Source organism: Alosa alosa, chromosome 15 (genome assembly GCF_017589495.1).
Source record: "Alosa alosa isolate M-15738 ecotype Scorff River chromosome 15, AALO_Geno_1.1, whole genome shotgun sequence".
NCBI classification, from domain to species: Eukaryota; Metazoa; Chordata; class Actinopteri; order Clupeiformes; family Clupeidae; genus Alosa; species Alosa alosa.
Window position 1 is genome coordinate 21,388,245 of NC_063203.1, and position 16,184 is coordinate 21,404,428.

At 41.8% G+C, this 16,184-nt stretch overlaps 2 protein-coding genes across 3 annotated transcripts in view; both read left to right on the plus strand.

The window, feature by feature from the left end:
- The window catches only part of c2cd3 (C2 domain containing 3 centriole elongation regulator), a 24,337-nt gene extending 19,616 nt beyond the window's left edge, over nt 1-4,721 (plus strand). The window contains exons 30-32 of the mRNA XM_048264021.1: nt 1-917; nt 1,555-1,663; nt 4,298-4,721. The exon at nt 1-917 is cut by the window's left edge and continues 104 nt beyond it. Of these exons, the coding sequence (XP_048119978.1) occupies nt 1-917; nt 1,555-1,663; nt 4,298-4,429 (1,158 nt within the window). The 3' untranslated portion in view covers nt 4,430-4,721. The remainder of the gene's footprint in view (nt 918-1,554; nt 1,664-4,297) is intronic.
- A 172-nt stretch (nt 4,722-4,893) lies between these two features.
- LOC125308067 (mitochondrial uncoupling protein 2-like) lies at nt 4,894-11,177 on the plus strand. Of its 2 annotated transcripts, XM_048264300.1 has the most exons (7): nt 4,894-5,189; nt 5,340-5,727; nt 5,905-6,112; nt 6,957-7,154; nt 8,239-8,340; nt 8,680-8,860; nt 10,700-11,177. In XM_048264300.1, the coding sequence occupies exons 2-7, from the start codon at nt 5,599-5,601 to the stop codon at nt 10,812-10,814; spliced, it is 933 nt and encodes a 310-aa protein (XP_048120257.1). In that variant the 5' UTR covers nt 4,894-5,189; nt 5,340-5,598; the 3' UTR covers nt 10,815-11,177. The 2 variants fall into 2 exon arrangements, with proteins under 2 accessions (XP_048120257.1, XP_048120256.1); XM_048264299.1 differs by having other exon boundaries at nt 4,894-5,727.
- The last annotated feature ends 5,007 nt before the right edge of the window (nt 11,178-16,184 follow it).

Below are 16,184 nucleotides of genomic sequence, written 5' to 3' on the forward strand. Positions count from 1 at the left end.
TCCAGGGTGGTGCCTCCACCTTCTGAATCCCCAGACTCTCCCCCATTCTCCCCTAGAGACTGTAGAACACCTGAGGGTGATGACCCCACAATGACCTCGTACAATCCTACAATGACCTTGTACAACCCCACAATGACCTTGTATGACCCCACTGTGGCGAGAGAACTTCCTGTAGAAGCCTCGGAGCCTCAGAATGGCGACAGGAAACCGGCTTCTCTGGACGACGAAGAGAAGGAGCTCAAAAGGTGCTTCTCTGAAGAAGAAGAGTTGGAGGAGCAGGATGAGCGTGAGGAAGAAAAGGGAGAGGAAGAAGAAGAGGAGGAGGAGGAGGACGATTATGATGACGAGGAGTTTGAGGAGACCCTGTTAGAGCCCCGCACCCTAAATGAGGTCACTTCCTTGACAGACAGAACTAGCCCCTGGACAAGCATGGTGTCTGACCCAGACCTGTGTTCTGTAGAGGAACTGAAGGAGCGGCCATCAAGGGACCTCCCCTTGATGAGGTCCAGCCTGGAGGAGGAGGACGAGGAGGAGGAGGACGATGGCGACGATGAGGACAGGAGGGACATAAGGGAGTCCACACAGATGGAGAGCGCCCTGGCTTACACATCCATCAAACCACACCGGCTCCAGGACTCGGACTCTGAAGGCTCAGATGCAGGGAGTTCTGGTGCAAACGACACTTTGATCGAGACTAGAGTAACACCACAGAGACTAGAGGAGGAGCAGGACCGCATGTCTTCACCACAGCAGCAGGGAGATTTCTCATCAGGCACTGAAGAGAACACCACTCCCAGGGGTCCTGGCTGCCGAGACACAGAGGGGGAGACCTCCATGATGTCAGCCAGCGGTGAATGCAGCACAAGCCCAAAACGAGATCTTGCTGGTGACCTAGACGACCAACAGAAAGAAAAACTGTATCCTTTCTTTACATCACATGTTAATAAGAACTTGCTGGGGTTAATATAAAGGTTATAACACATGTTTTAACAATTTAAAAGTTTATCATGAAGTGAAGAAGACGTGATTCAATTGATGTCAGTGTCAGTAATTGTTAACTAGTAACATGAAGACCCAGCTCTTTAGAGAACATCTCCTCTCATAGCAACACTTACAACAAGTCTTACTGATCCTAGCACTCACCAGCCGTCTCAAACTGACAAGTAACTGTTAAAAACAGCACTCACTGATGCACTTATTCTTACTGTACTCTAATGTTTTTAAATTTTCTTCTATTGTTTTTAAATTGTCCTAAAATTGTTGAGAACTGCTCTAAAACTTAAACTGTTTACTATGTTGTTAGTCACTTTGGCTAAAAAGCGTCAGCCAAATGTAATGTAATGTAATGTAATGTAACATAGTTCGGGGTCAGAGCTGGGTAGGGGGGTGGGGGTGTGGATTGGTCTTATTACCTGAGTAAAAGGTCCCCAATTGTTGAACAAACCTTCTAGTACTTGCTACCCATGCTTTCATATCACATGACAACTTCTTTGTACTATACACATCATTTTCTTCAAACATCACTGTGTGCATCTTCCTTTACCCACTCTGTAGCTGTGACGTGATGGACTTTCCAAACTTCTTCCTTCCCACTCAGCATCTAGAGGCTTCCATGAGAGCCCTCCGCCTGGCCCCCATCTTCCCCCTGGCAACCTCTGACCCAGTAAGTGTAACCTGGACTGTGTTGACTAGGCAGTTCAGTCACAACCTACTGGATACCGTTACGCAAACACACATTTGTTTTATTATTATTTTTTTATTATTATTATTATTATTATTATTATTATTATTATTATTACTGCTGTCAAAGTTAATCTGTGTTAAAGGAGAATTCCGGCAATTTTTCACATAGATCTCTGATTCTCGAGGTCACCGAGTACTGTCGGTACGGAAAAAAAACAATGTTGCGGTCGGCGCTACCTAGCTCGAATTGCTGTACCTAACAGCTATAGCAGCCAGGCAGCTACAGTGCTACACTCTGGGGGCAATGTTAAAATCATGCAATCTAGCTTTAACAAGTGTTTATGTTTAAAATAAAAAATGGGCAACTAGCACATTATGAGGAGATGATTGTTGGATGTGACAAAAAATGTTATGGGCTTAAAATCGCCTATGATCGCTGACTACACCTTTAGTCTTTGTTTTCTGTTCTTCTTTTAAAAGTTATTGCGCTGGACAGTTTATAGCCCAGAGTCAGACAACAAGTGTCCATTGACAAAAACAGTGATTGAACTTTACTTTACAGTGTTATACTTGTTCTGTGAAATGGACTCTTTAACATGGGGCCTCAGATTGATGACATAAGTCCTTTTTCCATAAAAAAGTGAATTAGCTTGAAAACGATGCGCATCAAAAAGTAAATGTGACACGTGATGGAAAAGGACTTATATCGATGTAATGTCGGTTTTGTCGTGCTAAGTTAATTCACTCGCCAGAGGTGGATTAACAAGAGTTAATTCGACATTAATGTGATGGAAAAGGGTTGGAGCGATGTAAGTTACAGTGACGCCTGCTCAGAATGTTCACAAAGTGCTGGATGGTTTCCAGCCATCCAGCCCTGTAGAAAAATTTGCATTAACAGGGACGACATCATTTTAATTTGCTAGAATCAAATTTGTTGAATGGAAACCAATTTGGTGCTTCTAATATTGCTCAAAATTACATCAAATTATGAGTTAATTCACCTGAAAATCTTATGAAAAAAGGGCTATATTTTTTTGTTCTACACTTTCTGTTCTAAATTCTAAATAATTTTGTTGGCTGTTCACTGGACTCGTAAAGCCCATACGTCATAGTGTGGTGGTTTCTCACAAGACCTGCAGTAGTGTGACCGACCTGCTGACTCATCGTACACCTGTGATGTTATTCCCGTCAGGCTCATAGGAGAACATACTTTCATTGTTGGTCACCCTGTTCTGGTATCCCTGCCAAGACCTTAAGCACTACAGGAGGTGGCAGCCAACCCCACGACAGACAGACACACACACACACACACACACACACACACACACACACACACACACACACACACACACACACACACACACCCCTCACACACTTATACACACGACACACACAAACACACCCACACACGTCAGGGGAGAGTGTGACTTGTGTAATCCGAGTTGTGAAAATATCTCAGCAGTTATTGCTGGCCATTGTGCATTACTCCATGCCCATGTATGCCTTCGCCTGGAGTATGTCCATGAATAAACCTCATTAAGAGGGCTGCGTCTCCCAGAGATCATGGGGTTCCCTGCGACGCTCACAGCTCTGAAGTCAAGTATGTGTACTGCTTCAAACTAGCCTTCAACTGTTCCACTTCTGGGTTATGTAAGGAACAAAACAACATGTGCCTCCAGGCCTTTAGAAGAATTCCTTCCAATGACCAGAGCATGCAGCACATGCTGTTGTCACTCACACACGTCACACAATGACCTTTTAGAACCAGGAAGTCTTTTGACCACTACCAGCCAGACCATAACACGTAGGAAAACAAACCGATAATGCTGAAAGAATATTCGTTTGCGACTGCTTAAAGATTTCCCGCATTTTACCAAAGAGCTGTGTTGCAAAGGTATTGGTTGTATGGGTGAGATGCCAGTGCTGGGTTGGTATGAGGTCCCTAAAGCTTATCTGCTTTCCATGCTTTTGTTTTCAACCAAGTGCCACTGAGTTTTGTTAAGGAGGTGAAAGGTTATTTATGGCCATTGAGTAAAAGGACATGGACTGTCTACGCTTAGCCAAAAGTGAAGCCACTGGAAGGAATTTTAATAGGAGATTTAATCAAATATGGTATTTTGGTGAGACCTGTCAGATTTTCTGTTCATTGCTGCACATGCTCTGGCCTCATAAAACACCTGACGCTTAATTACACCACCAGAAGTTAGTGCCTGATATTGTGTAGTTCATGTTTCTTTACTGCCATTGCCTATGCCAGTTATGTCTTCAGTAGATACCAAGGTATAAGCAGAGACGGTTAACTATAAAATCTTTGATATGAGTCAGACTGGCATGCTTGACCTCAGGGTGAGTGCAGACGTGGTGTGTAGGCTGCTGGGGTGTTACTCAAGATAGTCATTCCGAAATGTTTGAATGAACTTTACTGACACCTGTTCTTCATGTTCTTTCTGTTCTTTCATATTGTTTATTTGGACACTCAGAATGGGTTACACACTGAGAAAAACAAACTGTTCTTTGTGTTTCCTCAGAATGATGGCTAATTATCAGCGCTTTTAGAAATGAAGAGATGTTTGTAATAATTAAACGCTGATCGTGTGGGTTTCTTTTCTTAAAGGAGACATCTCAGGCTACCGGAATTCCACATCGGACTCGTCCGAAACCAAAGTTCACACCCTCTGCAGCCAACAGAGAGGAGACCAAGAGGATAGCAAAAATATTTGCCTCTCATTTTAAGGATGAACACTAGCACTTTTTACTTTGTTTTATTTGTGTGTGTCTGTGTTTGTCTTTGTGTTTTCTATGTGTCCACATGTGTTTGTGTGTTAAGAGTTTTAAAGCATTTCATGATCTAACTTGGCTGTGTGTATGTGTGTGTGTTGTGCATAATTTATTTCTGTTTGTGACTTTTTATACAATCTGAAGAATGAATGATGTTGGATGTGAAGTCCGTAATGTGTAGGCCTACAGTGATTTTTGTAATGTCAAGTAAAAATCAAGTGTATGTACTTTTTTATAAAAAATAAAGGTTTTTAAAGATGTTTTTGACTGCAACCTATTTCAAAACGGGTTGTGTTGCTGATTTTGTTGTTTGTTTTTGATAGTTGAAATTGGACCTAATCATCAGGACACTTCCCTCTCATCTTAAAAAAAAAAAAAAAAAAATCAACAAAACACATCCAAACAGTTTCCATATCAGTAACCTGTCTATATCGTGTAGATATAAATAATTTGTACCTAGTAAGTAGTGAACTGTTAGTGATTTATCTGTTCATGTCATTTTGTGTCATCAATGAGTGAGACCCATGCCCTCATTACAAAAGCAGCATACACGTTTGGCAGGCGCGCCGGTGAACTTGTTGGATACGCACTTGAGAACGCATGAGCGTAGGGGTATTTTAAGACCCCCAGTTTGTGCGACCTGTTCTAGAGAGGAACCTTTGATGCACACAGTTGAAACTGCCTTGAAGATTACATATGGATATACATTTTAACGGATTACAATTTTGGTAGGTTCTGAACTCTGGTAACGACTTGGATGGTCTTCTATGTAATAAAGCAGCGGAATTTTCGTAAAGCTTTTTAAGACTCGTGACTGTTTTAAGCTGTTGGGAGTTTTTCCAACCTGATGATCTTATCGTTATCATTGCTGCGTTTAGGTGGTTGTGCACTGAACACCTCTATGGACCAAGAGGAAGTGGAAAAGGGCTCCAGTCAAAGTGAGGACATTAAAACATTAATTGGCAGAAACTTGAGGACTCAAATCTTCTTGAGTTAGCTTTAACGTTGCTCTCTCAGAGTCAGTGATTTGAAGAAGTAAAACGATTGAAGAGTCGTTTTAGTACTTTTGGGTAAACTTCAAAATCATTAGTTAAGAGCCACGAAAGTTACTGAGAAACTCGAACTCGGATCTCCGTCATGGTTGGGAAATTGCAAACAGAGGGTCCTACTCCTACATTTGCAGTGAAGTTTTTGGGGGCTGGAGCAGCGGGCTGTATCGCTGACCTGGTAACTTACCCTCTGGACACAGCCAAAGTGCGACTACAGGTGAGATGACGGATATGCTACACCACTGCATGCCTCGTCATTCAGAACACATGGCAAATTGCTTGTTTTTCAATTAGATGTAGGCTTTAGGTTAATGTGGCCTATATATATATAAGTAGGCCTTTTTGTGTTACATTTGTGGCTTCATACAAGGCATACATTGCTTATGCGTTTTAGATCCAGGGAGAGTCCAGATCCAGCGATGCGAAAAAGGGACATAAGTACAGGGGTGTGTTTGGCACACTTGCTACCATGGCCAAGACGGAGGGACCAAGGAGCATGTACAATGGCCTGGTGGCTGGCCTGCAGAGGCAAATGAGCTTCGCCTCGGTGAGCATCGGACTCTACGACTGGATGAAGCAGTTCTACAACGGCGGGTCTGACCGTAAGTTCAGTCTTTACTCATTCTCAGGCATCTGCAGCGAATGATAGGCCTACACGTATTTCTTACATGTTAGGCTATGGGCATGTGAGAAATGTGCAGAAGTGTGCAAGTGATCTTTGGTTTAGCATCTTTATAATTAATCCCATTATAATTTGTAAGCCTACTACAATACATGCAGATGAATGTAGGCTATATTTGGTCTGGTGTTTATAATTGGTATAAGGGGAAGTGGGCACGTTTTAAACTTTAAGCTGACCTATGAAAAAGGAGTGAAACTACTCCAGTTCAGGAAGCATGGCATCAATTAAAAACCTTTTTAAAAATAAAACTGCATGTTTTGTTTTCTTGCATTCACAATAAGAGCAAAATTGAGAATGCAAACTAAACTTTGATTTCCAATATACACAGGTGGTGGCTCAACTTACTCCACTGTTCCCTATTGATTTAATTAAATCAGGTTTATAGGCCAAGTATACTTGTGTATGTAAGGAATTTGGTCTCTGCATTTATCCCATCCCTGAATTAGTGAAACACACAGTGAACACACAGTGAGGTGAAGAAAGAGCAGTGAGGGGTTAGGTGCCTTGCTCAAGGTTACTTCAGCCGTAGATGTGGGCATGGGAGAGCAGTGCTCAACCATTTCCCCTGCCCCTGTGTGTTTTCCTACTGGTCAGAGATTGAACTGGCAACCCTTCGGTTTCAAGTCCAAAGCCCTAACCAGTACAGTAGGCCATGGCTGCCCCAAAAAATATGGAACGCTTCACAAATTTGCGTGTCATTGCGTCATATGAACTTCTCTGTATTGCCTCATGGCTTCTTTTTTGTAATTATCTCATTGTACCAGATGTCACCATCTCTACCAGGCTTCTGGCTGGATGCACCACTGGAGCCCTGGCCGTGGCGTTTGCCCAGCCTACAGATGTGGTCAAAGTGAGATTTCAGGCTCAAGTCAGAGGTGCTGACGGCTCCAAGAGGTACAATGGCACCATGGATGCCTACAAGACCATTGCAAGAGATGAAGGAGTCAAGGGACTCTGGAAAGGTAACAAGCATTTCCATTTCCCCTGTATTATCTGTCTTTAATATTGTACTCCAGACAACTCAGAAGTCATATAAATGTCCTATTCCAACTTTAAAGTCGGGGTTGATGGATTGCCAAGAATTTACAAGTAGTTCTACATTATAGTTCCACTGTAGCCTACTTTTAGATAGATAGATAGATAGATAGATACTTTATTGACCCCCAAGGTGAAATTCAAGGTCCCAGTAGCTAAAGACATCACACACAAAATACACTACAACATACACAGAATGATAAAATAACAAATCCACATGACTCATATGGACAGTAAAATATATTAAATCAAAGATCTACATGAATGTACTGGGATGTATAAGCATGAGTCGCTTGCAGTGACGGTCTGTGATTCAGTATGCAGTGGGAAGGTGCTCTATGAGTGTGTGTCATGGTGCAAATAAGTCCAACTGTGCAACAGTTCAGGGATAAAGTCTAGAGACCAGCATTAAATATGGACAATTTAAGAGAAAAATGTAAACATAGTAAAATAAGAATTATAGCAGTGCAAGGATAGGTTTGAAGTAATAGAGTAACAGCCCTTGGTCAAGTTTTAAGTTAAACCACATTCCAGACTGGGGGATGGAAGAAGGGGGAAGGGGTTGTGCTGATGGGCTAAATATAGCCAATAAACAGTAGACAGTAAACACTAAACGGTGTAGACAGTATAAGCAGCAAACAGTGGGCCAGTGGACAGTCAGTACACAAACATTGTTATAGGACTTCGTGGAAGTGGAGGAGAGTGGAGGGGCAGACAGACTATGCCGAGAAGTCCATCTCTCCTCTTCCCTTTAGTGAAGCTTTTTAGTAGAAGGCTGTAAAATCTCAACTTCCGAATTAGGAAATGTCAAGCCTGAATCTTTTGAATTGCCTGAAATGTAGCATTCAATAGCGGTACTGAATGAATTTTTGTATTTTTGGTTAAAGTTTGCCAATATCTAGCATATTTTGCTGGATAGTTTTTGGTTCTAACATTATGTAAATGATGCAACACTTTACTACATTGGAGAAAGATGTTCACAACTATTTTTTCATGTAATTTTCTTTCTAGGTTGCATGCCAAATATTGCGCGCAACTGTATAGTGAACTGTGCAGAGTTGGTGACCTATGACATCATCAAGGAACTCATTCTGAAGTATGACATAATGTCTGGTAAGCATTCATATTGCTTGTAGTACTGATAGATTGTGGTCTTTGATATAAGTATAAGAGAAAACATAATGGTATTTTTTTATAATGCAAAAGATCTACTTTACAATGGTCGTGTTACGTGATCATTTGACTGAAGATAAAAGGTTGTGATGATTTTGACCAGACATGGAAGATGCATTAGGTTTGTGAAATGTGTAACACTTAAAGCTGTTTTAAAATGATTTAGTAATGATCACTGTGTCAAGCGGAGATGATTTCTAGCTTCATTATATCTAATGCTCTCATTGCCTAGTGTGGTCAGTGGTAGGAAAAATAAAATGGTCTGTTTTTGTCCTGCAGATAACTTGCCGTGCCACTTCACTGCTGGCTTTGCGGCTGGTTTTTGCACCACTGTGGTGGCCTCCCCAGTGGACGTAGTGAAGACCAGGTTCATGAACTCCGCCAATGGGCAGTATAGAGGGACTCTGAACTGTGCCTTCATCATGCTGAAGAAGGAGGGACCCACTGCCTTCTACAAGGGGTGAGTGTGGGGGGCCAGGGGTCACTGATGTCTCATGTTGCTTTCCAGACAACACAGAAGTCGGATGTTTCCTACTTGAAATTGCCCAATAGCATTCCAGACAATACAGTCAGAAGTTGGAAATGTCCTACTCGAAATTGCCCAATAGTGTTCCAGATGAACTCGGAAGTTGATATTCCTCCTACTAGAAAAAGTACATTGCAATGGCGATCAAAAATCTGAGTTCCTGATTAAAAACACAGGGTAAGTCCAAGTGGGGACTTTTAAAGTCAGAGCTGAAGTATGACCTGTTCCTTGTGGGTTGTCTGGAACGCAGCATCAGAGGTTACATACTGTATACCTCTGGACATGATATATATTTTATGTGTTGTCTTTATTAAAGGAATTATCCAGAGTAAAATGCACTTTAGATCAATTTACGGATGATTGGGAGTACATACGTTGAGTTGACATCAAAATCATGTCATTCGGATGTGTTTTGAGAAAGTTCGATTTTACCGTTTTTAGTCAAAACTCGGTAGCCTGGAAGTGACCAGGGCATGTCAGTTCGCCTCTCTTCGCCTTATACCTCTTCTACAGTTCCAAACAACATTACACTTACGTGGTAGTGAGTAGAGGGTCCTTAAAGCCAAACCGAAGTATCCCGAGGTCTTTATGTGGTCGGATAGAGAGTCGATTGCATCACGTCGTTGCACGACATTAGCCTGGGTGTTCCCATGCTGCCTTGCGCGCGATTTGATTCACGCTGCTAAGGCAGCCTGGAAACTACCGCCCTAATTTTTGCCTCAGATAGGGAACCAATCACAGAACAGGGGGGAAAGCAAGACGATGATGAGCTATGCACAGACGCATTTGATAGACATCCGTGGCACCCAATAAACGGATCTGGGTATTTTTTTCAAATACGAGAAAATGAACGTTTGGTTCCCAGACCACGTCTCATTGAGAAGTGGTGGCGCTAGCACGATGTCACATCACGTGACATTTCAAAATTCCAACCTGTTAGTAAGCTAGGGTTTGCTGTTGCATACAACTTCATTTCAATTTCGAAAGAAATACTGGACTATGTTTTTTTTTATAAAAAAAAAACGGCGATGAAATTGTGAATTTCCAGAGCATGTTACTCCACACTCGGCAATCGACTCCTACGGACTTTCCCCTAAAGATGCCAGCTGCAGCAGCAACATTTCCGGAAAGGTACTGGCTTGATAAAATTCATTCTGGACTCTCTATCCGACCACATAAAGACCTCGGGATACTTCGGTTTGGCTTTAGGGACCCTCTACTCACTACCACGTAAGTGTAATGTTGTTTGGAACTGTAGAAGAGTTATAAAAATAGCGTTTTTGTAGCGGCGAAATGACACTGGTCACTTCCAGGCTAACGAGTTTTGACTAAAAACGGTAAAATCGAACTTTCTTAAAACACATCCGAATTACATGATTTTGATGTCAACTCAACGTATGTACTCCCAATCAGCCGTAAATTGATCTAAAGTGCATTTTACTCCGGATAATTCCTTTAATATACACATCATCATCAAAACATTGCACTAAAGTTTACTGCAGTGTGTGACTCATTTACAGTTTAGCCTAATCAAAGATCATTACTATGTTGTGTGTGTGTTTAATGGGTCATTTGTGTTATTGTATTATTGTTACCTGAGGTCTCCTCTGCATTGTAGCTTGAATGTTATTCGCTTTAAGTCGCTTTGAATAAAAGTTTCTGAATTAATGTAAATATATGTAAACGTGACATAAATGTGAGACACCTATTTGACCCTATAGCTATTCACACGTATATGGTTTTGCTGATCGCTCTCTCCTCTATCCCCCTCAGGTTCGTACCAGCTTTCCTGCGTCTGGGTTCATGGAATATTGTAATGTTTGTCTCTTATGAACAAATCAAGAGGATTGTGACAAGAACCCAGCAGTCTTGGGAGTCCCCATTCTGACCTAACTAAACTGGGGGGATGTGTTCAGTCCTTTCCCAATCACATGTTCCTCTGTGTGAGGTCATGGCACTGGTCAAGTCACTGACTGACTTCTGGCATTGGGGGCCAAGCATGAGGCCATTGTATCTGTGGACAGTGTAATATCAGAGAGGGTTAAAGCGGAGCTAGTAATCAAGGATCTTTGGTAATATGGATCCAAATTATACTAGAATCATACCTCCATTTGTCAAGTCTTAATGATGTGGTCTCTTTTGAAGAAATGCTAAATGACCACATTCCCTGTAATTGCACTGTTATTATACTATTAATTTAATTTTTATTCATTTTAATTCATATGTAAGGGATAATGTATAGAACGCCGGTCATTGTCGGGAGATAGGTCCCGACACCGACCCGGACCCGGCAGCGGAGGGCTCTTATTCGCCCTGAAGGGACCTATCTCGACAATGACCGGCGTTCTATACATTATCCCGCTTTATTGACTACCAAAACGACACAATACACTCCCCACGATATGACTCTTTAGCCTACATAGCCTAGGCTATAGCCTATTTGTTACCGTTTCATCATGGCTTTTGCTGAGAAACAAATAATTCGCAACAACACTGAACTTGAATCAAACATTCTTTAGAACACAGCTGATCAACCGTCTGCTTTCACTTTTGAATGAAGTTCCAATCCTTGCGTAGTGATATGAAAGAATTGACTTAGAAGCACAAAGCCCATTTTCCTTGACAGCGGTCTGTTATTCAGAATTAGCAGACCGCCGAACGTTGGGAAGGCCCATTCAAGTGAATGGAGCATTCTGCAGCACTATGAAGAGCCGTGTAATAATTATTTATATTATAGCAGATAGACGATGAATATGGTGTCAAGGGGTTGTACTGAGCTCACAGCCTGAACCGCCTAGAACAAGCTCTGGTGATGGGGTCAAAGTTCAACTTGTTTTGAACAGAAAGAAACCTTGAGATTAATTCTGGAGTAGAGATAAGGATAGAGATGGAGAAAGAAAACAGGGAGGAGAGGAGGAGATAAAGGAAAAGAAGCAGAAGCAGGCGGAGGAGTTTGTATCAGGAAAAGCATATTTGCAAAAATATACGTAAAAAAGGGTCTGGTGATGGTTGTGGTTGCTTAGTGGGTATTAGGTAGTAAAGCAATGAAACGGATAACTATGTCAACAAGGGCATTTTGTTTATAGTATGGGTAAATAGTCTGGATTCTAGATGTGAAGATGTGGGGCTCGATAGCAGAAGGCTCTACCTTAAACTGTGCTTTTTCACACTCTTGGGATCACAAGACAACCTGCACCTTGGAAATGATTTTATTTATTTGTAAAGAGTTGTAGTTGTGTTGATTAACAGTGCTCTGAAAATTCTATGTAAAGAAAAACATGGCAATGAATGCAACAATGTTTATTATGGGTTATAGACCCACATGGTATTAAAGATTGATTACCTCCTCTTTCATTCATTGGTGAAGTCTAATCATGTCATAGAGGTATTTGTGGGCTATAAAAGACATTATTTATGGCAAAAAACTGTGGATGATATTATTTATTTTTTTAGATATATTTCTGTGTGTGGGGGGGTTGCCTTTATTTTTGATAGGAGAGAGAGAGATGGGTTGGAGTTGGGAAATGAACCGGGTCAGACTCTAACACACTTGGACCTGAATATGGTACGGCACTGTAGCCAGTTGTGCCACAGCGCCCCCTGGATGATGTTATTGTTGACTGTCTGCAGGTCCTCTGTGATATTGAAGCCCATAATTATACCCATTTAAGTGACATTCTATACATCCGGTGCCCTCATGGGTGGTGACAGAGACACTCTTAAATACCCTGTAGGTAATATTAACACATTGTTGCCAGATCTACTGATATGTTTTGTAAAAAGGTAAGCCCCATCGCATCTTCAGATACAGTACGTTGTCATCAGTCAAAAGGTTTTCCTTCAAAAAATTCTCCATTTCTATTCTGAATTATTCTTCCCACCATCAAGAAACCAACACAGGCCCATAGTGTCATGTATCAGAGTTTCTGTAAACCTTTGTAAGATGACCTGAATTTCTATGCCCTGATTCAAAATTCCAACACATCACACTTTGGTTGTCATTGTAATTCTTGTAATTTTTGTGAAATTTCCTCTGCACAACAGCCCTGGCTGCTTGCTAAGCCAACCCCGTGTTGGTCCTTTCCCCCTCCTACATTCAACACCACAGAGTTCACCACACAAATGAGAGCACAGAGGCTCTAAGCCACCAGCTGACAGATGGGAAAATTGCCCAATCCGAGATGCTCGAGAACAAAGCTTTGTGCTGACACAGGTGTAATAGAAGTCTTGAAGGCAGCGGACAAACAACCCCATGACCACACAAAGGGCGCCACATTCACCCCTCTAACTGCATGGACCATGGCCTCCTCCCTGGAGCCTAATTTGGAGGACGAGCTCAACTGAGCTGGCTGCACAAACCTTTGGCTGACCCTAAAGGTACCACATGAGTTGGGGGGGGAATCCTGTCTGAGCAAGACCTGGCTGACACCACCCCTGCCGTGAAACACATATATCAGATGGACAACAAAAAAACTGTAAAGCTTTCAACTTATCTGTCATACAAGTTGTTTTTTAAATCATGATTGAAAGATACATCATTTAATGTGGCAAAGATTCATGTTTCAATCAAATACATTTGGAATGATTTAACTTAAAGTATTTAGTATTGAAGTATTTAATGAGCTTCATCTGGGGAGGTTAATCCCCTTTAAGTGGTGATAAAATGTCCAACTTGTGACCTTGCTGCCAAACTGGGTTGAGATCAATATCATGTCTAACCAAATAAGTCAAACAGATTTAAATATGTAATCAAAACACTCTCAGAATATTCAGCCGACAAGATATATTTCAAAGTGGCATAAATGAATAAGGGAATTCAAATAAATAACAAATTGATGATGACAATAATAATAAAACCCTTCAGAATCTGCTCCCAGAATAATTCCGAGCACAACACTGACCACAAAGAACACTGGAAAGTGGAGCAGACATAAAATAACAATGGATTTCATTCCATCAATAACCTTTAGCATAGGGTCTCTGTGTTTATTCTTAACCTTTAGCATAGGGTCTCTGTGTTTATTCTTAACCTTTAGCATAGGGTCTCTGTGTTTATTCTTAACCTTTAGCATTTAGGGTCTCTGTGTTTATTCTTAGGCTGTTGTTGATGCAGTCTCTGTAATGGTGCTGGTCTCGCTGGCCACCTAGAAGGCTTCCTACAAACCCCCTCTCCCTCTGGGTGCCTTGGGTCTAGAGAAGTACCGCCAGGCTTCCACTGGTTGTTATGGCAAAGGTAGTCCAGTGGGGGAAGGTGTGGTGTCTTGATGAGGTATGTAGTGAGGGGATGGCAGCAATTTGGTAAAGCCATGGTTGAGCCAATGCAGCTGCAAAGGCTGTGTACCTCAGATTGAAGAGACCAGGCACAGCAGCAAAGCGAAGAGGGGGGCCTCAATTCTGTGTTCCGCATGGGGTTAGAGAAGTCTTTCATTTTTTCTAGCTTCACGAGTCGGATGTGGTAGCGCTTGCGGATAACTTGATAGGAGTCCACAAACCTCTCTGCTGATAACCTCTGATCCATGAATCTCTGCAGAAGTTTCTACAAGATCAGGAGAAAAATGTGCTTCACAGCATGTCTGGAGGCTACACACAAGTAAACACAGTTTATCCACCTCTGAAAAGAGTTTATTCACCAATTGCAACATTGAAAATCACACTTTATTGTCCACATTCACAAAATGTACACTCATCAACACTCACCATTTAATACCACCAGCATCAAACATGTTCTGAATCCCTTTCTAAAAAATCTGATACCGCATGGCGCAGTCCACTTTACCTTGATCACAGAATTAAAGGGAAACTTGGCAGGATTTCCCCCTCTGCTGGAGAAATTGCACATTATGCTATTTCAAACTGTGTGAAAAGGTAATGATAAAGCACATGGATTTGTTTACAAGCTAGCGAACTGTTAGCATAAGTTTGGCAGAACTATGTGGATGTTACAAGGTAAGAAACACGATTTAAAACGAGTTTCTTGTTTCTCACTTCTCTTTCCGGGACGGTAGTCTCAATGTTGCAAGGTTGGTTTTCCGCCTGGGGACGCTAGGCGCAGCGGGGAAAGTCACCATTTTCACCGGAACAGGTCATTTAACCATCCAAATGATTTCTAAACGGGTTTTATTAAGTTGAAATAGTTGCCAATGTCCCCTTTAATACTTTACCCACCTCTTATTTTACCACCACACTTGTCTATCACTCCATCTGGAATATAAGTGTGCACTAAACAATGTTACAGCATACTATGTTGTGATGTGGCAACCTACCTCTGATTGGTCCATGGCTTGGCCAACCTTTTCTCGGAGTAATGTCTGCATTATGTGCGGCTTCATGTTCATCTGATGTGCTACTGCAAGAGGTCAAAGGGACATACAGCCTACCAGGGTGAGCTAGACTTTCGTCTTCATCCAACTCTACTCTACCATAATTATTGTTCTATAAAGACTCACCAAGTTTGTTTTGCTTTCGTCCAATTTCACCACTCATCCTGCCGAGTTCCAGATACATCTCGACCAATCGTAGTTTCCCGCGGTGTAGATAGGGCCGTTGTGATAAATTGACCTCGGCAAGTCTGTGGTTGGAAGCCAGCATCATCTGCTTGTGCTGCTGAAGTGCCTGAACCTGATTGTTTACAATTACAAATAGGCCTAAAGAAATGTTCATTTGAAACAATATGAATCATACAAAGGTCTATAATGGTGACTCAACCCATGCATTAATTTACGTGTCTATCAAAATGTAGGTTAGGCTACTACCCAAATAGCAAAATCAGATTGGCAGATAGTGGACAGATTGGCAGATAGATAGCTGGTGGTATGCCGCCGGTGGCGTGACACTTGTGGTCCGATGTTGGACCACCATCTTTAAACTTAACTATCATGAATATTAAGAAAAGTTAATAAAATTATATATGGAGTATAACTGAACGAATGAAAACGATTATAGACCAATAGTAGCAAAATATTGGGCAATGTGTCTGCAACCAGAGCCAGAGAACCATGAGCAAAACGCCAGCTATGCCCCCAATGGACCGACAGTGGTCCGCCAGCCTCTTGCTATCTAGGTACATGCGAGATTTAACACTACCCTTGGAGTGTTTTTCTTCCTATCATCTTTAGGTTAAACTGGTTTTACCCATGGAGTTTTCTTCTCAAGTCATGATTACCACCAATAGTTGGATTTCTATTCAACTTTCTAATGCGCATTTCGACCATTCCAATGTGCATAAAATTCGATTGGCTACCGTCGGGTTATTCATGTT